At 66.6% G+C, this 20,548-nt stretch overlaps 4 protein-coding genes across 4 annotated transcripts; 3 read left to right on the forward strand and 1 right to left on the reverse strand.

Moving 5' to 3' along the window:
• Positions 1–364: 364 nt before the first annotated feature.
• Positions 365–2,768, reverse strand: CIAO1 (cytosolic iron-sulfur assembly component 1). The gene is made up of 7 exons (XM_082779531.1): positions 2,521–2,768; positions 1,820–1,968; positions 1,632–1,743; positions 1,463–1,551; positions 1,183–1,384; positions 991–1,078; positions 365–905 (listed from the first exon to the last, which is right to left on the reverse strand). Exons 1-7 carry the CDS (start codon positions 2,657–2,659, stop codon positions 665–667), a joined length of 1,020 nt encoding a protein of 339 aa, XP_082635657.1. The 5' UTR covers positions 2,660–2,768; the 3' UTR covers positions 365–664.
• On the forward strand, positions 2,686–8,758 carry TMEM127 (transmembrane protein 127). Its single transcript, XM_082779532.1, has 3 exons — positions 2,686–3,053; positions 5,777–5,941; positions 6,856–8,758. Exons 1-3 carry the CDS (start codon positions 2,786–2,788, stop codon positions 7,161–7,163), a joined length of 741 nt encoding a protein of 246 aa, XP_082635658.1. The 5' UTR covers positions 2,686–2,785; the 3' UTR covers positions 7,164–8,758.
• Positions 8,759–10,441: 1,683 nt separating this feature from the next.
• Positions 10,442–18,061, forward strand: STARD7 (StAR related lipid transfer domain containing 7). Its single transcript, XM_082779652.1, has 8 exons — positions 10,442–10,622; positions 13,810–14,015; positions 14,283–14,332; positions 14,720–14,830; positions 14,924–15,006; positions 15,357–15,456; positions 15,925–16,009; positions 17,317–18,061. Exons 1-8 carry the CDS (start codon positions 10,558–10,560, stop codon positions 17,505–17,507), a joined length of 891 nt encoding a protein of 296 aa, XP_082635778.1. The 5' UTR covers positions 10,442–10,557; the 3' UTR covers positions 17,508–18,061.
• Positions 18,062–18,606: 545 nt separating this feature from the next.
• On the forward strand, positions 18,607–20,524 carry ASTL (astacin like metalloendopeptidase; the record flags this gene model as incomplete). The annotated part of the gene is made up of 9 exons (XM_082779592.1): positions 18,607–18,655; positions 18,924–18,998; positions 19,083–19,138; positions 19,231–19,321; positions 19,408–19,525; positions 19,730–19,911; positions 20,005–20,086; positions 20,175–20,305; positions 20,391–20,524. 9 exons carry the CDS (start codon positions 18,607–18,609, stop codon positions 20,522–20,524), a joined length of 918 nt encoding a protein of 305 aa, XP_082635718.1.
• Positions 20,525–20,548: the final 24 nt, after the last annotated feature.

Raw genomic sequence — 20,548 nt, forward strand, 5'->3', positions numbered from 1 at the left:
TGCCCGCTCCAAAAAGTTCATTAGCAGAGCTAATTAAGGCAGAGCAAGCTGCCAGGAAGAAGAACAGGCGGTGTGGGGTTTGGCAGGAGGAAAAGAGGTCAGCTCCGGCCCCAGGAGCTGCCCCGTAGCAGTTTCGGGGAGCAGCAGGCAGGCACAACCCCCCACCACCTCCATGGGGCTGTGCGTTACGGGGTGTACAACCCCTTCCCTGGTCGCCAGCCTCCCCCTCCAGCCTCCCCCAGCCCTGGGGCAGCTCTTACACCCTGCCCTGCTGCTCACACCCTACCCTGCTGCTTACACCCCGCTCCCCCGGGGGCCAGGTGGGGCGGTGACAGCCCCAAAAGGAAGAGCCGGAGGCTTCGAGCAGGGTGAGGATTTATTGAGCGCGGAGCAGGAGGGAGAAGCATCGCCCTGGGGGTGTCTCCCTGAGCCTGGCAGGGGGGCTGCCCCACTGTGCGTGTCCCTGGGGAGCGTGGCAGGACCCCCACGGCTGGCAGGCTCCTTTCTGGCCCTGCCAAACCCCCCAGCCGCGGGCTGCCAAAGGGCTGAAGTCCAAGTGCTGTGGGGAGGTGGGATGCAGGAGGTTGCCCACCCCGGCCCCGTCCTCTCCTCAACAAGGGGCTTTGTGGCCAGCACCACAGCCTGAAACCTCTGGGGAGAGCTCTCAGCAGACTTCGGGCCGCTGGTACTTCCAGAAGGCGATCTCGCCGTCGTCGCTGCAGGAGGCCAGCAGCCCCGGCTCCTTGGGGTTCCAGGCCACGCAGTTGACGTCCTGCGAGTGCGCGCGGGGCACGTGGGCGGTGAGGCTGAAGGTGGGCTGCTGCGGCGTGGACGAGGCGCTCTCCTCGAAGACCCGGATGGCGTCGTCGCCGCAGGCCGTGGCCAGCGCCCCGGTGAGGTGGCACCTGCAGGGGGGCAGCGCAGGGGGTCAGCCCCGCTCCCCCCCAAGCCAAAGGGAACCGAGGGGAGCGGGGCCGCGCCGCCACGCACCACGCCACGTCGTAGATGGTCCTGGAGTGGTAGCCCGACAGGTTGCAGACGCACTTCCAGGTGGGGTCGGTGCCGCTGCACGCCACCCCTGGGCGGCGAGAGGAAAAACTCAGCACCGGGGGTGAATCAAGCAACGCCCCGGGGGCTTGGACGTGTTCCCTGCTGCTCCTCACGGGGCTGAGGGGCGCTCACCTTCCTCGTTGCCCGGCTTGTACTGCTGCCAGATGCGCACCGTCTTGTCGTCGCTGCAGGACGCCAGGCGCTCGCCGCTGCGGTCGAAGGCCAGGCTCCACACGGTGGACTCGTGGCCCTCCAGCGTGGCGCAGCACACCCAGTCGTCCTCCTCCTCGCGGTACAGCTTCACCGTGTCGTCGTAGCTGGCTGAGGCCAAGAGCTGGGGTGGGGGGCAGGGGGCACTGAGGGGCTGTGCACCCACAGAAAGCCCCCAGCCCCTCGTTGGCGCCGCCCTCACCTCCTGGTTGGGGTGCCACACCACGTGCTTGACGTCCTGCGTGTGCGAGTTGAGGACGCTGACGCACTCGTACTCCTCCTCCTCATCCACTGCGGGCACAGCGCTCCCCGTTAGGGCACTGGGGGGGGGGGACAGGCGGCACAGGGCCCCCCGGGGTTGTCCCACTCACCTTCCCACACCCACACGCTCTTGTCGCGGCTGCAGGTAGCCAGCAGGTTGCCCGAGGGGGCCCAGGCCACCGATTTCACCTCATTCTCATGCCCCTCCAGCGTGGTCACGCACTGCAGAGGGGACGGGGGGGGGGTCAGGGCGTGGCGGGGTGAGGGCTGGGGGGCAGGGGCCGGGCGGGGGCCTCACCTCGAAGCCGTCGTCGCCCTTCTTCCAGATGCAGGTGGTGGCGTCGAAGCTGGCGGAGGCCAGGTAGGAGCCGCAGGGCGACCAGGCCACGCGCCGCACCGTGCGCTGGTGCCCCTCCCCCAGCACCACCCGGCACGCCCAGCCCGGCCCTGGGGGGGGGGAACGGGGGGGGGGGCGAGGGGAGGGGGTGTGGCCTCAGGCACCGCCCACCTCCGCAGGCTCCACCCCCGTTGCCCTCAGGCCCCACCCTCTCCCTGCCTTTAGCCCCGCCCCTAGCTTTAAGCCCCGCCCCTCGCGGCCCCACCCTCCCCAGGACCCCTCCCACATCATGCCTTTGGCCCCGCCCCGTGCTGTGCCCCCGCCCTCACAACTCGTGGTCCCACCCCCTCAGCTCCCCTCACCCCGCCTCCAGCCCTGTGGCCCCGCCCCTTCCCCAGCCCCTCCCTCAGAGCTCCCATGGCCCCGCCCCCACTCCCTGGGGCTCCTCCCCCAGCTCCCCCAGCCCCGCCCCTCCCCACAGCCCCTTCGTGGCCCCACCCACCTCTTGTGGCCCCGCCCCCTGCATCTGTGACCCCGCCCCCTCCCCTTGCCTCACCCCTGACCCCGCCCCTTGCCCCACCCCCTCCCTGCCCCCGCCCCCTTTCCATGACCCCGCCCCTTCACATGACCCCGCCCCCCCGGCTCCTGGCCCCGCCCCGCACCTTCCCTCGCCCAGAGCCGCACGGTTCGGTCCCCGCCGCAGGACGCCAGGAGGCCGCCGCCGGGGCTCCAGGCCAGGAACCAGCAGCGGGCCTCGGGGTGCGCGGCCACCCGGCACAGCGGCTGCAGCGCCTCCTTCATGCCGCCCGCCGCCGCCGGAAGCGGAAGAAGCGGAAGCAGCCGAGCCGCGGGGCGGGGCCGGAAGCGGAACCGGACCGCGGCCGGAAGCGGAACCGGAGCCGGGAGCCGGGGCCGGGGCCGGGCGCCATGTACACCCCCGGCGGGCCGGGGCTGCCCGGGGGGCGGCGGCGGAGGGGGGCGGCGGGCGGCGGGGCCGGCGGCGGAGGCGGGGGGGGGCTGCCGAAGCAGCCGGAGCGGAGCCTGGCGTCGGCGCTGCCCGGGGCGCTGTCCATCACGGCGCTCTGCACGGCGCTGGCCGAGCCCGCCTGGCTCCGCATCCACGGCGGCACCTGCGGCCGGCAGGAGCTGGGCGTCGCCGATGTGCTGGGCTACGTGGAGCCCGAGCTGCTGCGCGGTGAGACCGGGGGCACGGGGACGGACCGGGACCGGGAGGGGAAGGGGCAGGGGCAGGGGCAGGGCCCGGGGGGTTTAGGGCCCGATCCGGGGGGTTCGGGGCCTGAGAAAGGGGTTTGGGGCCGGGGAAGGGGTGTAGGGTCCAGTGCCGGGGGTTAAGGGTAGGTCACCGGGGTTTAGGGCCCGATCCCGGGGGGTTTAGGGCCCTATTCGGGGTCTTCAGGGCCAGGGAAGGGGGTTTGGGGCCGGGAGAAGAGGTGTAGGGTCCAGTCCTTGGGGTTAGGGGCTGGGGAGCAGGGGTAGGGGCAGGTTCCAGGGGTTTAGGGCCTGATTCCGGGGGGGTTAGGGGTCGATCCTGGGGGTTTAGGGCCCGATCCCGGGTCTTCAGGGCCTTGGAAGGGGGTTGGGCCGGGAGAAGGGGTGTAGGGTTCAGTCCCGGGGGTTAGGAGCAGGTCCTGAGGGTTTGGGGGTCAGGGAGTGTAGTCCCTACACCCCAGGGGTGTAGGGGCAGATCCTGGGGTGTAGGGGCTGAGGAACAGGGGTGGGTAGGAGCTGGTCTTAGGGTGTAGGGTCAGGCCCTGGGGCTGTAACAACCGGGGGAGGGGGGTGTGGGGCTCGACCCCGGGGAGTTAGGGGCCAGGGAAAGGGGTGTAGGGGCAGATCCCAGGGTTTTAGGGGCCAGGGAAGGGGATTAGGAGCCAGTCCTAGGGGTGTAGGGTCCAGTCTCGGGGCTTTAGGGGCCTGGGAATAGGGGTAGGGGTTGGGGGAAGGGGGTTAGGGACTGGCCCCGGGGGTGTAGGGACTGGGGGAAGGGGTGTGGGGGCAGATCCTGGCAGTTCAGGGGAAGGGGGTTAGGAGCCGGTTCCTGGGGGTGTGGGGTCAGGCCCTGGGGGTGTAGGAAGCAAGGGGAGGGGGTTTAGGGGCAGATCCTGGGGGTTTAGTTTGTTCCCAAGGGAAGCAGAGGGGCAACGCTGATCCCTGGGGACAGCGCCAGGAGCTGAGGGGACAGCACGGAGCTGGGACGGGGAGCTCGGGGTGGGTGGCAGGGTGGGGACCTGCCCCCAGAGGTGGTCAGGAGCTGGGAGGGGCTCCTGGGGACGTGGGGGGGCTTCTCCCGGCTGAGGCCCCTCACTGCAAGAAGGGCATCGAGAAGAGGGCTGGAGAAGAGGAGGCTCAGGGCAGAGCTCATTGCTCTCTGCAACTGCCTGGAAGGAGGGGCTGGGGGGCGGCCTCTGCGCACAGGGAACTGACAGGAGCAGAGGGAACGGCCTCGAGTTGTGCCAGGGGAGGTTCAGGTGGGGAATGAGGAGCCATTGCTGCTCAGACAGAGCAGGCAGGCACTGGGACGGGTTGCCCAGGGAGGTGGGGGAGTCCCCGTCCCTGGGGGTGTTCAAGGAGGGGTTGGACGTGGTGCTTGGGGACAGGGTCAGTGGTGCCAGTGGTGGCAGGGGCTGTGTGTACAGGGTGAGGAGGGATTTTCCAACCGTGGTGATTTCTGGAGTTCGCCCAGCCAGCACTCAGGCCCACGGATTCATTTTTGGTGGTGCTGAGTGGAGGCAGCGGCAGGGCTCCGGGGAGGGGGTCCCCTCCAGCTCGGGTTATCCCGTGGGGCAGCCTGGTTGGAAGCTCCCCGTGCTCCTGGGAGGCCCCAGGCTGTAACTCCAGCTCTGTGCCACCCGGGGCAGACAGACAGACGGAAGGACAGACAGACAGACAGAAGGACAGACAGACAGACAGACCACTCGTGCCCGCTGTGGCTTTTAGCCAAGGTTTCAACTTCCCCCGGGATCCCCCTCGCTGCTTCTCCTTCGGTGCTGGAGCCGGGAAGTGCTCGCCACCGCCCCGCAGGGCCCGGGGAGCACCAGAACAGCTCGGTGGGGAGATGAGAAGGGGAAGAGGAGGGGAGCAGCGCCCTGCCCTCCCGGCACGGAGGGGTTTTGGGGTGGCCGAGCCGTGCCCTGCAGCGGGGGCGTTTGGGGAACACGGTTCCGAGGGACTCGTGCCTGCCCTTTCCTTCTCCCTCTCCCCACCCACGGGTGTTTTTCTGGCGCAAACCCACCCGGTTTCCCCGCATGCGATCACCCCCACACGCCTTTAGGGCAAACATCCTTCGTGTTTGTGGGGTCACGGCAGCGCAGAGCCCCGGTGAGCTGCCAGGAAGAGGATCCTGCCCCGTCTGCACGCTAATTTCCCCTAATTGAAGGGTTTGTCCCCAGGCTGGGTCAGGTGCTGCTCGTAAACAGCTCCCAGGGAGGTGACTCCTGGGGACCTCAGCCCAGCCCGGGGCGGGTCCGGCAGCACCTCGGCTGGCCCCAGGGCTCGGCGTGCCCGAGATGGGGGTAAATGGGGTTGGGTTCTGTGGGGTGACCCCGGCAGCACCGAAATGTCCCGGGGAGGTGCGGGACCAGGCTTCCTTCAGCTCCGGAGCTGAGCGGTGTCAGAGCAAGGAGGCTCCCCGGTAAACTCCCAGTTCATACAAAACAAGGAACCTGCGCAGCCCTGTTTGGAGGCGTTCCCTCAGCTTTCATTTCCACTGCAGCAGCACCCCATAAAATGCCCTGCCCGCAGCTAACAAAGGTCGGGTTCACGGAGGGCAGAGGTGCACAGCACCACTTCTCCAAGCCCGGAGGAGAGCTCTGCAGGGTGAAACCATCAGGGCACAGGGAAGGGGTCAGGTCAAGAGGGCAGCTTGCCGCCGTGCTCAGCAGCCCCATGTCCCCGCAGATTACTGCATGAACCCCCAGACCGTGCTGCTGCTCCGCGTCATCGCCGCCTTCTGCTTCCTGGGCATCATCTGCAGCCTCTCGGCCTTCCTGCTGGACGTCTTCGGGCCCAAGCACCCGGCGCTGAAGATCACGCGCCGCTACGCCTTCGCCCACATCCTCACAGGTAACACCAGGCAGGGCTGTCGCTGCAGCTGCACGGGGAAACCCCAGATTCCCTTCCCTGATCCGAGGAAAGGGGTTTTCAGCTCGGGGCTGCGCTGCCCAGCCGATGTGCAGAGCTCTTCCTTAGCTCTGTCTGCAGCCAGAGCAGCCTCAGAGCCCTCAAGGGCAGCTCTGGCCTCCAAACCGGAGCTAAATCCTGGGGTCAGAGGTCAGGGATGGACACCAAGCGCCTCCAGATGGGCACGGGGCGGTGAGTTGTGCTTCTCAAAGGGCTCCCGTGGCGCAGATCCGTGCCCTTGTGGGGAAGGTCGGGTGCTGTGAGTCAGCCTCAGGAGGTTTACATCCCCTGAGCCCTGCCGGCACGTCAGGGCGCTGAGCTGCAGAGCCCACGGCGTGGGGCTCAGGGCACCGAGGTGTCCGTGCAGCTCCTTCTGGGTCACAAAATCCCTTCAGCTTCGCGGCCTCGCTGCTCCTCCTCCTTTATCATGAGCCGGGCGAGCTGGTTTGCTTCCTCAGAGCCACGCCAGGGGAGCTCCTTTATTTTTCTGCTGCTTTTCCTCCCTAACCTGGCTCCCCCACAGAGATGGGGACAAACACCCTTAGCACAGCAGCGTCCAGGCTCACAGGGAGGCGCTCAGCCTCTTCTTTCCCTGCTGGCCTGGAGGCAGAGGGGAGGCTCCGTCAGGCTGCGCTCCTCTCCCTGCTGCTTTCCTCCTTCCTGTGATGAATTTCAGCCTTCTGGTACCTCCACGGGCTGGGCAGGCTCTTTTTTTGCCCCAATACCTCGCTCTCTGCCTGCTCCACTCCCCTGGCAAGCAGAGCACGGCCGTGGGGGGCTTTGCCTTAGCCATGAAGTAAATTTACTGATTTTTATTCCTTCCTGGTGCCTCAACCGCTGTTCTTCCCCCCCCCAAGTCCTGCAGTGCGCCACCGTCATCGGCTTCTGCTACTGGGCCTCGGAGCTGATCCTGGCGCAGCAGCAGCAGCACAAGAAGTACCACGGCTCCCAGGTCTACGTCACCTTCGCCGTCAGCTTCTACCTGGTGGCGGGGGCCGGGGGCGCCTCCATCCTCGCCACGGCCGCCAACCTGCTGCGCCACTACCCCACCGAGGAGGAGGAGCAGGCCCTGGAGCTGCTGTCGGAGATGGAGGAGAACGAGCCCTACCCGGCCGAGTACGAGGTGATCAACCAGTTCCAGCCACCCCCGGCGTACACCCCCTGAGGCCGCCGCGGCTCCGGGGCGCGGGCAGGGCTCCGTGCCCCCCCCCCGAAACTTGCCCTCCCCCGGGGCTGCCGGTCCCGGCTGCTTCGCCGTGGGGGCGCCGTGCTGGCTGTCCCGCGTGAAGGACTGGTTTTAGAGTTGGATTTAGAGACGGGGGCGAGCCCCGAGGCCGCCCCCCGAGCCCTCCTTCCCCCCCTGCGGACCACGGGGCACCGGGACGGAGGCTGCGAGCTCGGCCCCAGCCCACCCTGCCTGCACCACCAGGCACACGCGTGTGCCAGCGTGTCGGTGCCAGCGTGTCGGTGCACGCAGAGAGGTGCCATGGGAGAGGAGGGGGCTGCAGCAGCCCCAGCAGGGGGGCAGGCACAGCACCGACCCCCCTGGCACCGCTCCCCTCCCGCGGCTCGTGCCCATGGCGCGCGTTTTGCACTTTACTCCTGAGGCTCGCCGCCCGCCGGGGGTGCTTCCAGGACGTCGCCGTGCCCGCGGTGAGGCTGGCGGGGGGGGGCACGGCACCGGAGGAGCTGCCCCGGGAGCGACCCGCACCCCTGCGGCACCTCCCTGGGCTGCAAACCCAAGGAAAATCCCAAGGTTTTTGTACGGCGCCGGCCCCGAGAAGCAGCTCCGAGGTGGGCGCCTGCGGCTGTGGCTTTTATGCAAGTTCCTGACCTCCGCGGAAATGGGACTGGTTTGCTTTTCGCTCCCTTTTAATGGTTTTTCTGCCCCGCTTTTAATGAATGAATTCACCGCCCCGCTCCTCCACCAGCCCCGAGGGATGCTGCCGGGAGCCGCGCGGTGCCGAGAGTCCCGCAGCCAAACCCAGACGGCAGCCAGCAAGGAGAGCAGCCTTGTTTTGGGGCTGTTTGGGGCAAATTGAGCAGGGAAAGCTGCGCGGGGTGGGTGTGCCAGCCCGGGAGCAGCGGGGCGGCTCGGCAGAGGTGCGGGGGGCTCCAGGAGGAGTTTTAGGGCCGGCACGCTGCGCGATGCTGCTCCCCTCTTCCAAATGCTCCTCACCCCGTTCCCTGCCCTGCTGCTTCATCCCGCTTGCTCCTCTTCCTCCTCCTGCTGCCTGGGCAGGATTCGGCCGCCCGCTGGGGCTCAGGATGTGACCGGGGGTGGCTCCGTCACAGCCCCAAAACCATCGGGGCTTTGATCCGGGCACCGGCAGCGTCATCTGAAGGGTCCAGCACAGCCCCAGTGCCGTTCTCCCCGTCCCACCACCCCGCTGCTGCCCCCTCGGCCAAAAATAACCAGGTCTGGGGGTGCTGGGGTGTCCGGAAAATGATTTGGGTTCCCCCCCTTCCCCCCCCCGGCGCCTCTATGCAAGGGAGGGCTCGTCTGTAAATAGTCTTGTGCATAAACACTGTATTTCTGTAAAAACCCCAAAAAAGGAAAAGGACGCGACGCCCCCACCCTACTAACAAACGTAGCTCCAGGAGGTCGGGGCGGGACGCGGGGGGGTCCCCGAGGTGTCGGGGTGTGGGGGGGGCCATGTGCCACCCCTCTGTCACCGTCCCCGTGTCCCCCACACCCCGCACCTCGGCCCCGTCCCGCGCCCTGCCCTTTTCCAGAGGAATAAACCCGTGTACATAGTGCCCGGTGCCTGCCTGCGCTTTGTTCCCAAAACCAGGGGCGGGGGGTTCGGGGCCGGGTTTTATCCTAAAGCTGTGGGGGGGGGGCTCCACGCTGCTCCCCCCTCGTGCTGCTCTGCGCCCCGATAAATATCCCCGCTGTCTGCTGCTGTCCTCCACCCCAAAAAACGTCCCTGCCACGCACCCCACTTGGCAGCCCCTCCTAAGTCCCCCCCCCTGATCCTTGCGCCCCTATAAAGGCCTGTGCTGCCCTGCCCCATGCCCTGTGCACCCCACGAAATGCCCTCGCCTGCGCCCCGTTGCCCTGCACCCCTCTAAGCGCCTGTGCCAGAACCCCAAGAAATGCCCCTGGACTGCACCCGCTGCCACGCACCCCAATAAATACCGGCTGGTGCCCCCACCCCAATAAGTAAAGGCCTGTGCCCTCCGCACCCCAATAAGCACAGGTCAGTGCTCCCACCCCAATAAATAAGGGTCTGAGTCCCCACACCCCAATAAATAAAGGCCTGTGCCCCCATATCCCAATAAAGTCCTGCCCACCCCAATAAATAAAAGGCGTGTGCCCTGCACCCCCATAAAGGGCTGTGCCCTCAGCACCCCAATAAATAGTGGCCTGTACCCCCACACCCCAATAAACAAAGTCCAGGTGCCCCCCGCACCCCAACAAATAGAGGTTGGTGCTGCGCACCCCAATACATAACGTCCTGTGGCCCCATACCCCAATGAATATAGGCCTGTGCTGTGCACCCCAATAAATAAAGGCTTGCGCCCCCATAAATAAAATCCTGTGCCCCTAAACCCCAGTAATTAGATGCCTGCGCCCCCTGAACCCCAATAAATAAAGGCTGGTGCTCCAAACCCCAGTAAATAAAGTCCTGTGGCCCCCACACCCCAAAAAATAAAGGCCTGTACCCAGCACCCCAATAAAGGACTGTGCCCCCAGCACCCCAATAAATAGTGGCCTGTCCTCCTGCACCCCAATAAATAAAGGCTGGTGCCCCAAACCCCCATAAATAAAGTCCTGTGCCCCCTGGACCCCAATAAATCAAGGCTGGTGTCCCCCACCCCAATAAATACAGGCACCCCATAAAGGGCTGTGCCCCCCGCCCCCCAGTAGTGCCCTGTGCCCCCGCACCCCAGTGCATACAGGGCTGTGCCCCCACACCCCACAATTAGGGGCGGCTGCCCCCGACCCCACAGCCCCCGGCCCCATCCAGCCCCGTGCCCCCAAACCCCGCCCCCCGCGCCAAGCCCCGCCCCCTATCGCCCTGTCCCCGCCCACCCCCTGCAGACCCCGCCCACCCCCTCCTTCCCCACCCAATCGCCGCGCGGGGCGGTGGCGGCGGCGCCCAATGAGGAGCGGGCGGCGCGGCGCGCTGACGTCAGACGCCGCGCGACGGCGGCGGGGGCAGAGCGGCGGCATGTTGCAGCCGCGGCGGCCGCTCCTCGGCCTCCTCGTCCGGGCCTCGCGCCTGGGCCTCCGCCCGCCGGCCTCGGGCCTGCCGCCGCCTCCTCCCCGCCCTCCTCCTCCTCCTCCCTCTCCTCCCGCCGGGGGCCAGGCGGGGCGGCGCGGCCTGCTGGGCCTGCTGGGCCTGCTGCACTGCGGCTCCGGCGGCGGGCAGCGAGCGAGGAGGCCGCGGAGGGGCCGGCAGCGGGGGGGCGGCGGGGCTGAGGAGAGAGGGGGGGGGCGGCGGGCAGCAGCAGGAGGAGGAGGAGGAGGAGGAGGAGGAGGAGGAGGAGGAGGGCCCGGGGGGGGACGGGGGCTGGCCCGGGGCCGCCCCGCCCTCGCCGCCGCCCGCCTCATGGCCGCCCTGGCCGGGGTCTTCGTGTGGGACGGGCAGCGCATCGAGGAGGAGGAGCTGCAGCGGTGCGTGCCCCCCGACCCCCACCCCGCGCCCCCCCTTCCCCGAGGGTCCTGACTCGCAGGGACCCCCCCCCGAGCTCCTCGGGGTGCCCCCTGAGCCCCCGGATCTGTTGGGGTCCCCAGCTCCTGGGGATGTCCCTGAGCCCCCACAGCCGGGAGGGAGCTCTGAGATCTTGGGGGTGCCCCTGAGCCCCCCCCCCCCCCCCCCCATGCCTGAGGGTGGTCACAAACCACCACGGAGGGTCCTTGCCCACCCCCCAAGCCCCTCATGTTAGAGGGTTCCCCCCCCCAAAGCCCTTGGGGGCGTCCCCCAAGCCCCTGGGGGTATCCCTGACCCCCCCCCTTCTCCCCTCATGCCTGAGGGTGGCCCTGAACACCCGCAGAGGGTCCTTGCCCACCCCCTAGGCAGGGGGACCCCCCCCAAATTCCTGGGGATGCTGCCTGAGCCCCCACACCTGGAAGTGCCCCCCCAGACTTCTGGGAATGCCCCTGACCCCCCCCATGCTTGGGGTGCCCCCCAAACCCTCAGGGAGGTCCCCAACTCCCCCCCCCCCCCTTACCACAAAATCCTAAGTCTTGTGGTCCCCCTAAAGCCCTTGGGGAAGCCTCCTGACCCCTTCAGGCATGGGATTAACCCCAGAACCGACAGGGAAGGTCCCTAATTCCCCCCCCCCCCCCCCCAACATCTCAGGGTGCCCCCAGGCTGGGGATGTCCCACCAAACCCATGGGGTGGGCACCCCCCAGACACCCTAGGGTACCCTCACTATGGTGGGATGGGGCCAGGCTGGGTCTTTTTGGCATTTTTTTGGTGTTTTTTTTGGGATCGCCCTGGCTTCGTTGCAGCGTAATTAGTGAGTACAGGCTGGGACCTGGGGGGGGGGGTAATTAAAACTTAATGGGCAGCTCTGGCACGCCGCGGCAGCGCCGCCTTTTCCTCCTCTTCAATTCCAGCTCCCAGCGCCTCGAGCGCGCGGCCGCGCCGTCCTGTGGGTGCTCAGCGCCCTGTAGGGGCTCAGTGCCTGGCACTGCATTAAGGAGCTTAGCTAATAATCAATTAAATCCTCGCCTTAACGAGGCCCGCCCCTCGCTTGCACCCCTCCCCCCTGCTTTGGGGCAGCTTGGGGTGCTTCAGGGGTGCGCTGCCGACCTTTGAGCAGCCCAGGAGAGGAGAAATCCCATTTTATTCCCGAGGGAGGCGGCTCGCCCACGTGCCACGAGGTGTTTTGGGGCCGGTATGGGGACGGCAAACCCGGTGCCACGCTTTGTGGTGGCCTCAGCAGGGTTTGGATTAGGAGTGGGATTAAACTCGGGGCCGAGCCGCTCGCTTCAAGGTTACGGGGACGGCCCCAATCCCCTCCCGGTGCCCTCGCCTTGGTGTCCCTGCTCCCCTCCTCGTGCCTTCGCTCTGGGTTTGGGGTTGGAGGCCCTGAGCCAATTTGCTCAGGAGCCAGCAGGGTGCGAGCTGCGCCTCGGGGGATTAAAAAACCCTTTGGTGTGGAGCTCGCCTGGGGCTTCGGGACGTGGAGGGGGAAAGGGGCAAGGAAACCCAGGAGTTTGGGGCAGAAAATGCCCACGAGCTGCTGGGCTCTGAGCCCTCGCTCTTCCCCAAGTGCTCGATCCCAGCAGCTGCAGCAGCACAGGCCCGTTTTGGGGGAATTTAAGCTCTTTTATCACATTTTTACTCTTTGCACACCTCAGGGGGCGGGAGGTAGGGACGGGGCGTGTTTCCCGGCAGGTGCTGCTGCTGGGTTTATTTGGGTTTTTGTTTTGTTTTCTGCTCGCTGCCGCCTCAGGCAGAGGTCAGCCTGACCCCAGGGCCCTGCAGCGGGGCCCGGCTGCTCCCTGTGCCCGAAATAAATCGCGGGGCCTGGCGCTGGCACCCGCTGGGCACGGGGCTGGAACGCTGCCGCTCCTGGCCCTTGGCACGCGGGATGGGGCCGGGCTTTACGCAGGGAGCGGGGCTCCCCCCGTGCCCCACACTTATGGGGTGCAGCTGCCCCCTCCTGCCTGGATCTCTGTGGGGTTTTGTTCCCGGTGTGGGCAGCTCGGGGGCTCCCCGGCACCACCAAGCCGCCCTCACCCGACGAGCGAGACCTGCCTCGCAGCTCCCAGGCGGCAGTTTCATTAAGGCTGATGCTAATTACCCCACCTAATTAGTATCTCGGGGTGGCGGCGGGGCTGGGGGCGCTGCAGGCAGCGAGTGAGGACCCCGTGTCCGCAGGGGGCTGCACCGCGAGCCGGGCGGAGGTTTGATCGTGGGGTGGTGCAGGTGGGGCTGCAGCTCCAAACGGGCAGGTTTTCCCTTTTTTTGATGTTTAATTTTGGGGTTTTGGTGGTGTGCAGAGCCCCCCCGTGCTGTCCTCCCGCTGCAGGTGGTCCTCGTGGTCCTCTTTGCCTTATTCCTGCTGGCTGCTGCGTGCAGCTCGGGCTCCAGAGCAGCACCAATCCCTCCCCTTCCCTCCCCGTCTCCTCTCGGGGTGCTGTGGGGTCTCCATCCTCCCGTGGGTGCCACCCCCCGAGTGCCCCCCCGGCCCTGGCTGCTGCTCCCACGCTGACTCAGCACCGTGCTGGTGCTGCGAGCACTCAGTCACTGCCTTCCCCAAACACTTCTTCCTCGTGTCCCTCCTTCCCTGGGCTCCTCCTGCTCCGTTCTGCTCCCAACCAAACCCAACCCGACCCTGCTCCCGCTGCAGCCTCGGGAGGTGCTGGGAGCTTTGGCCGCCCCCCTCCTCTCGGGGGAGAATTCTGCCTGCTCCTTCGGGCTCTGCCCCGCCGCCCTCCTGCACCTCCCCTGAGAAGCAGCGCTCACGGAGCAGCCGCTCGTGTCCCGTGGGGTTTTGGGTCCTCTCCTGGAAGGCAGGGCCCTGCCCTGGGGCCTGCAGCCTCAGCAACTGCTTTTAGCCACGGTGGGCTTCTACCTGGGGAGAGAGAACGCGAGGGGAGCCCCTCCTGAACGCACCAGAGCGAAGTTTCAATGCTCTGTGATAACGCAGGACCCTGGGGACCAAAGTTAAACACCCAGGGAAGCTGCAGCCCCGCTGGCTGTGTTTCACAGCCCAGCGAGTGATCCCTGCCGTTCTGCAGCACCGAGCCCCAGGCGCTGCCTTTAGCTCCGCGTGGAGGCTTTGCAGGTCTCCCGGGCTCCGTCCCGTGCCCGGGTTGGTCTCTAACTGCTCTGTGTCCCCCCAGCTCTGCACAGGAGATGAAGCACATGGAGAACATCTCGGCCATGCTTCGCGGCGGCTCCCCAGATGAGTACCAGCACCCGGACCCCGCGTCGGAGCGGGATGCAGTGCGCGCCCCCGGGGAGCAGCCCTGGGAGATGATCATGGACAAGAAGCACTTCAAGCTCTGGCGGCGCCCCATCGAGGGCACCCACCTCTACCAGTACCGAGGTACCGCCCGCTGCGCCCCGCGTGCGGCTTCTTCCCCACATCTGGCACCGGCTGCGCCTCGTGCGTCCTGCCTGGCCTCTGTCTGCAGGAAAAAATGTGAAATCCCGTCCTGCGCTTCCCCCTCCCGGGTCCCTTCCCCTCACAGCCCTTCGGGGGGGATCCCAGCCCCAACGCCTGCCTCGGTGCAGCGAGATGAGAAGGGCAGGTTGGCTTCTGGGGTGTAAAACTTGCATTTTCCCGTGACTGAACACGTTCTCTTTGCTGCAGTGTTTGGGACGTACACAGACGTGACTCCCAGGCAGTTCTTCAACGTCCAGGTGAGTGGAGCCCTGCTGCCAGGGGGTGGGGAGCAGAAATGGGGAATGGCATCCGTCTGCCCGACCTACCCCCACCCAGGACAGCCTGTAGCATAGACCAGGAGCAGGACGAGGTCATCCCACGCCCTGGTTGGGTTCCGCTGCTCAGCCCAGCTGGAATTGAGGTGTTGGCACACGCGGGCTGTGCTGGGCTGCAGGAACCCTCCACATCCCTGCTCCTGGCTGCCTCCCACGAGCCCTGCGGGGCAGTGCAGCCCTCCTGCCTTCCCCTTCTCCCGGCATCGCCCAGGAATTTCTAATTCCATGGGGCGAGGAGCAGGGCTGGTTGTTGTCCCGCAGCAGCGCTGGGGGTTCCGTGGCTCTGACTCAGCCTCTCGTTGCTGCCAGCTGGACACGGAGTACAGGAAGAAGTGGGACTCGCTGGTCATCAAGCTGGATGTCATCGAGAGAGACCTGGCCACGGGCTCCGAAGTGATTCACTGGGTGACCCACTTCCCGGTGAGGGATTCCTCCTCCTTTCCTCTCCTGTTTCCTCACCGCACCTCCGCAGCAGGCAGGGCTGACGCCGCTTCTCTCTCTCTCTCCCCCCAGTACCCGATGTACTCACGAGACTACGTCTACGTTCGCCGCTACAGCGTGGACAAGGAGAACAACCTGATGGTCCTGGTGTCACGGTACGTGTACGTGGTGTGCCAGCTCGGCCTGGCCAAGCTCCTGAGGTCTTTCTGCCAGGCCGTGAGGTCGGTGGTGCCCCTTGATCCACGGGTCTCACACTAAGGTCACGTCCTGCAGCTGAAATCCTTCATTTCCCACCCGTAAAACAAAGCTGAGACCAACTGCTACGAGCTGGGTGTGGATTTAATGAGCTTTTTCCCAAAATTCCTTCAAAACCTGAAGGAGCTGCCTGAAAATCCAGCCTCATTCTCAAAAGCAGCTCCAGTTCCCACATAGTCGAGGCTGGGCTGGTGCTGGGCGCCGTCCCCGTGCAGAGCCCATCCTCTGATGCCCCCGTCTGTCCCCGCAGGGCTGTGGAGCACCCGAGCGTCCCGGAGGACCCGGAGTACGTTCGGGTGAGGACCTACGAGTCGCAGATGGTTATCCGCCCGCACAAGACCTTTGACGAGGTGTGTCCTGGGGGCTGGGCAGCGCGGGTGCGAGGCTGCTTCTCACCCTAGGGGGTAAGGGCTGCAAGTGCTGGCTCGGGAGCTCGAGGCCCTTCCCACAGGAGTTGGGTGCCCCTGGGGAGCTGAACGCGTTGCTCCAGAGACCCAGATGCCTTCAAAAAAAAGCCTCGAGCCTCTTAACATCGAGTGCTACAACCAAATCTTCTCACAACAAGTGCTGCTGGATCTCTGTAGGCTGCCTAGAGCCTGAAGAGGCTGTGTGGGGTCAATGCAGGCAGCTGACTCCTTCCTTCTCCACAAAAACCACCTCTAAAAACTCCCCGTGTGCCCTCACCGGGTCTTTCCTGCTCCACACCACCACCGTGCTTCCCTCTTTAACACTTCGTCTGCTTCCTGAGGGCCAGCAGCGCTCGCTGGGGGGGCTGTGGGCAGCCTGCTGGGAGCTCACGGAGCCTCCTCCTCCTGCAGAACGGTTTCGACTACCTGCTGACCTACAGCGACAACCCGCAGACGGTGTTCCCGCGGTACTGCGTCAGCTGGATGGTGTCGAGCGGTGAGTCCTGCCTGCAGCACCGCTGTCTCCTTGCTCTGGGTGCACGTGGGCGCTCCCCCCTTCCCCCTCCTGAGCCCCCTCGGGGCAGGAAAGGTTGAAAATGGTTAAAAACGGAGCTGTGGGGCTGGTGGTGCTGCAGCTGCCCGTCCCTTTCTGTGGGTAGGGAGCTGTGCCTGGCTTACGGGCAGCAAGGAGGAAAGAGTCCGGGCAGAATGAGAGCCCAGCAGGATCCTCTTTCATTTTTCACTGAAATGAGCTGGTTTGTCCTTACTTCAGAGCAGCTCTGGGCTGTCGTTCTTCCCTGTTATGTCAGCAAACAGGAGAGAAAACTCCTGTAAGTGCAGCACCTGCTGGGACTCCCACAAGGGGGCCGCCCTAAGGCTCCAGCTGCTCGCTGCAGCTCAAGTGGGGGGGGGAATAAAACCAAAACCCACTTCTTGCGAAAGCTTGTCTTTTTTTTTTCTTTTTTCCTCTCCCCATCACGTGCTTTGCGGTAGATGGCGGAGTCTGAACGCAGCCGCTCCCTGCATGCAGCACACCCACCTCCTGCCCCCCCCCAGCCCTCTTTTTACCCCACAACCTGGTTTTGCCTGGTTTAAGCCGCTCAGTGCCCCCCTGGGGGCAGTAGGGGCTGGGGGCAGCATCCCCAGACCCCTGTCACTGCACCAGGGCAGCGCTTGCACCTCTCAGCTCTCGCTGTGAGTGCTGGGCACGCTGCAGTTGGGCTTTAACCGCAGTGGGGGAGGAAAGGAAACTTTTAGGAACCTCCTCGTGGGGCTGAGCCCGGTGGGTTTGAGCCCTGCAGCACCTCAGGACACAGCCGGGCTCACTCCACAGCCACCTGCAGCAGAGCTGGGGCACCAGGGGGCTGCCAGGAGCTTGGCCCTGACCTCCTGCACGCTCTGTGCCCTTCCTGCAGAGCCCTCAGTGAGTCAAAGGAGGGATTTGTTTTCGTTTAAATCTAAAACCTCACAAAATACCCCCCAAAAGAGTACCCGGCCCTTGTTCTCAGCCACCACAGAGCCTGTTGGAGCTGGGGCTGTTTCACCACCAGGCACGTCTGGGGCGAGGGAGCCTCGCAGCCTGCCTGCCTTGCGGTCGGGCTGAACTCGGGGGCAGGAAATGAGGGGGGGGGGGAGAAAAAAAAGAACCCAAACCAACAAAACGCCTCCGTGGGGCCGCTCTGAGGCGAGCTGGGCCTCGGCTCCTGCTGCTGGGGAGAAAGGAGAGAAACGAGAGAAATGAGAGCGGGGAGGGGGCGGCGGGGGGGTGGGTGAGAGCCCCGCTGACCCCTGCCTCCCCCCCAGGTATGCCGGATTTCCTGGAGAAGCTGCACACGGCGGCCCTGAAGGCCAAGAAGCTGGAGCTGGAGGTGCGGGACTATATGGCTGCCAAGCCCCTCGACGGCGGCGGCGGCGGCGAGGGCAAGGCCGGGGTGCCCGCGGCTGAGCACAAGAGCGAGGGCAGCTGCAGCCCGGCCCAGCTGGACTACGCCTAGCGCCCCGGGGGGGGGCTCCCTTCCCATTGTGCCCCTCCCCACGAGCTCAGCGCCGGGTCTGGGTGCTGGGGAAGGGGTCGCTGCTCCCCCCTCGGTGTCCCCTTCGTGGCCAGGCCGCTGCGGTGTCGTGTCAGCACCCCCAGTGCCCGTCGATGTTCCCCCCCCCCAAAAAAGGAAGCAACGCCTTCATTCGGGGCCTGCCCCCTCCTCGTCTCTGCACTCCGGCACCCCCAAAATGTTGGGGTCTCGCTTTTGGGGTCTCGCCAGCCATCGCGGCCCCGTGCTGCCAGACTGCGCCCAGCGCCCATGGGATCAGCACCGCCCCAGCGCCTCCTTCCCACCAACAGAACTCTCGCCGTGGGCGTCCCGGACTGGGGGAAACTGGGCAAACTGGGGAAGCGGCTCCCCGAGCTGGTTTTTAGCTGCTGCTGCTTTGTAGGGGGGGGGCAGAGCTCGGGGTACCGGGGGGAACCTTTCTGCCAGCACCAACCGGGGCACCACGGCCTCCCTGCAGCATTGGGGGGGACCCCAAAACCACAACCCCCCCCGCTGTCTGCGGTGTCCCCGGGGTTTTCTGGCTGGGGGGTGCTGGCTGGGGGGTCCGTGTGGGGGGGGGGGCTCTGTAGGGTGGCAGAAAACCTCAAATAAACGGCCTGTGGTAGCAGCAGCCCCGCTGCTGGGTGGCGGCGAGTCCATACAAACGGCCCCAAATTGTTGGGGTGCGACCCCCCCCCAGCTGGGGGGGCAGCTCCGGGCTGCCAAAACCCCTAGAAAGGGGGCTTGGGGCCAGTTGTTGAAGCAGAACAGCCCCTAATTAACCCCCGGTGTTAACGAACCCCTGCGGGGTCTGCCTGGTCCCTGTCCCCCACTTTGGGGTCTGGGACCCCCTTGTACCCCCCCAAACAGCTATTGGGGTGGATTCGTTGTCCCCTTGGTACCCACAGCACCCCGCAGCTGCTGCCGTTCTGGCACAACGTGCCCACCCCCCCCCGCAGCTCTAATTATTAATTAGCCATTAATTAGCCCCCAGGTGTGGGCCCACCTGCCCCATATAAAGGTTTTGGGGGCATTTCCTCAGGGATTGGGGTTTGTTGGTGCCATGGCTGGGCTCTGGGTGGGCCTCGGTGCCCTCCTGGGGCTGCTGGCGGGTGAGGGGGGGGCTCCCCTCCCCACTGAGGATTTTGGGGTGGGATTGGGGGCTTTGCCCCCCATTTGGGGGGAATATTTGGGGTTTGGGGTGATATTTGGGGGTTTTTGGGGCACCGCCACGGCTGAAGCACCCAGCACTGAGTGCATTGCCCCAAACCCCCCTGGGGGAGGTGTGGGGGGGTTGTAGGGCTGTGGGCCCCCCCGGGAGGGGCTCGTGGCCCCCTCCCCACCCCCTGGTGCTGTGGGGTGCAGGGCTGTGTCCCGCAGGGGGCGCGGGGCAGCGGGGGACCCCAGACCCCACCGAGACCCCGCGGGGCGACGCCATCCTCAGCATCAACAGAGGTGAGGGGGGGCGGCACGGGGGGGGGCGACCCTGACCCCATTTTGGGGCTGAGCCCCCACCCTCACCCCCTGTGCCCCCCCCAGCGCTCGCCCCGCTCCAGGCGCCCGGCACCCTGCTGGAGGGGGACATCGTGCGGGCGGTGAGTTGGGGGGATTTTGGGGGGGGTGGGCACATTTTGGGGGGGGTCCCGGTGGTGTGGGGGCGCTGATGGCTGCGTCCGGCCCCCCCCAGGGCCCCTCCCGAGCTTTTGGAGCCACGAACCCCAAATGGCCGAAGCGGCGCGGGCTGGTGTGGATCCCCTACGTGCTGTCGGGACGCTTCGGTAGGCGATGCCCGGGCGGTGGGGGGGCACGGGGGGGGCTCAGAGCTGCCCTGGGGGGGCTCAGAGCCGTGCCCCCCCCCCCCCAGACCCAAGCAGCACCCGGGTGCTGGAGGAGGCGCTGGGCGACCTGGCGAGGCTCACCTGCGTCCGCTTCGTGCCCCGCTCCCACCAGCGGGACTTCGTCGCCATCGCCCCCATGGGCGGGTGAGTGGGGTGGGGGGGGGGCAGCGAGCCCCCGTGGGGGGGTGGGACACGGGGGGGGGCACCCACGGGTGCTGGGGGACGCCTGCCTGTGGCATGGCCCATGGGCGCAGCGCAGGAGCCCCCCAGGCTGCTGAGCATCCGCTGACACCTCATTTTTGTCCTTTTTCTTTTGTATTTTTTTTTTAATTTTTACCCCCCCCCCAGGTGTTTTTCCAGCGTGGGCCGTGTGGGGGGGCCGCAGCTCCTCTCCTTGGCCCCCCCGTGCCTGCAGGGGGGCAAAGGGGTGGCCCTGCACGAGCTGCTGCACGCGGTGGGCTTCGGGCACGAGCACAGCCGGCCCGACCGCGACGCCTTCATCAGCATCGCCTGGAGCCACGTCCTGCCCGGTGAGCCCCCCCCATGCTGGGTGCCCCCCACCCTTGGGTGCTGGGGGGGTGTCACCACCAGCCCCCCTCTCTCTGACCCCTCTCCCTTTACAGGTTTTGAGGGCAACTTCGTGAAGTCCCGCTCGGCCAACACGCTGGTGGGCTACGACTACTCCTCCGTGCTGCACTACGGCCGGTGAGCGCGGCCCCTCCTCCTGCACCCCCCCAATTGTGTTTTTTGGGGTGATTTCATTGCTTTTTGGCCTTTTTTCCCCCTGTCCCAGCTACGCCTTCAGCCGCGGGGCCGAGCCCACCATCACACCCCTGCGGGACCCCCGGGCGGTGCTGGGGCAGCGCCGGGGGCTCAGCGCCTCCGACGTGGCGCGGGTCAACCGGCTGTACGGCTGCGCCCAAGGTGGGTGGCACGGGGGGGGGACAGGGGGTGGCAGCACCCCAGGGTGCCCCATCTGCAGGGTGCGTGACCCCTGCCCTCCATCCAGGGCCCCTGACCGCCGGCACACCGCTCTCCGTGGGGACAAGGACTGAAGCCACCCCGGGGGGGACAGAGCCCACCGCGGGGGGGACAGCGCCGGCGCGGTGCGCGGGGACCGATGCCACCGCCACGTCCCCCTGAGACCCTTGGGTGCCAGGGGCTGGC

The sequence above is a fragment of the Aythya marila genome, assembly GCF_965140915.1.
Source record: "Aythya marila genome assembly, chromosome: 26".
Taxonomy (NCBI): Eukaryota; Metazoa; Chordata; class Aves; order Anseriformes; family Anatidae; genus Aythya; species Aythya marila.

Coding starts and splice junctions, on each gene's coding strand:
- CIAO1 (XM_082779531.1), bottom strand. CDS start 2,659: ATGAAGGAGGCGCTGCAGCCGCTGTGCCGGGTGGCCGCGCACCCCGAG. Junction 1,744..1,819: donor AGGGCGACGACGGCTTCGAG/GTGAGGCCCCCG, acceptor TCCCCTCTGCAG/TGCGTGACCACGCTGGAGGG. Junction 1,385..1,462: donor TGTGGCACCCCAACCAGGAG/GTGAGGGCGGCG, acceptor CCCCCACCCCAG/CTCTTGGCCTCAGCCAGCTA.
- TMEM127 (XM_082779532.1), top strand. CDS start 2,786: ATGTACACCCCCGGCGGGCCGGGGCTGCCCGGGGGGCGGCGGCGGAGG. Junction 3,054..5,776: donor GGAGCCCGAGCTGCTGCGCG/GTGAGACCGGGG, acceptor ATGTCCCCGCAG/ATTACTGCATGAACCCCCAG. Junction 5,942..6,855: donor CTTCGCCCACATCCTCACAG/GTAACACCAGGC, acceptor CCCCCCCCCAAG/TCCTGCAGTGCGCCACCGTC.
- STARD7 (XM_082779652.1), top strand. CDS start 10,558: ATGGCCGCCCTGGCCGGGGTCTTCGTGTGGGACGGGCAGCGCATCGAG. Junction 14,333..14,719: donor GGCAGTTCTTCAACGTCCAG/GTGAGTGGAGCC, acceptor CGTTGCTGCCAG/CTGGACACGGAGTACAGGAA. Junction 15,007..15,356: donor CTGATGGTCCTGGTGTCACG/GTACGTGTACGT, acceptor CTGTCCCCGCAG/GGCTGTGGAGCACCCGAGCG.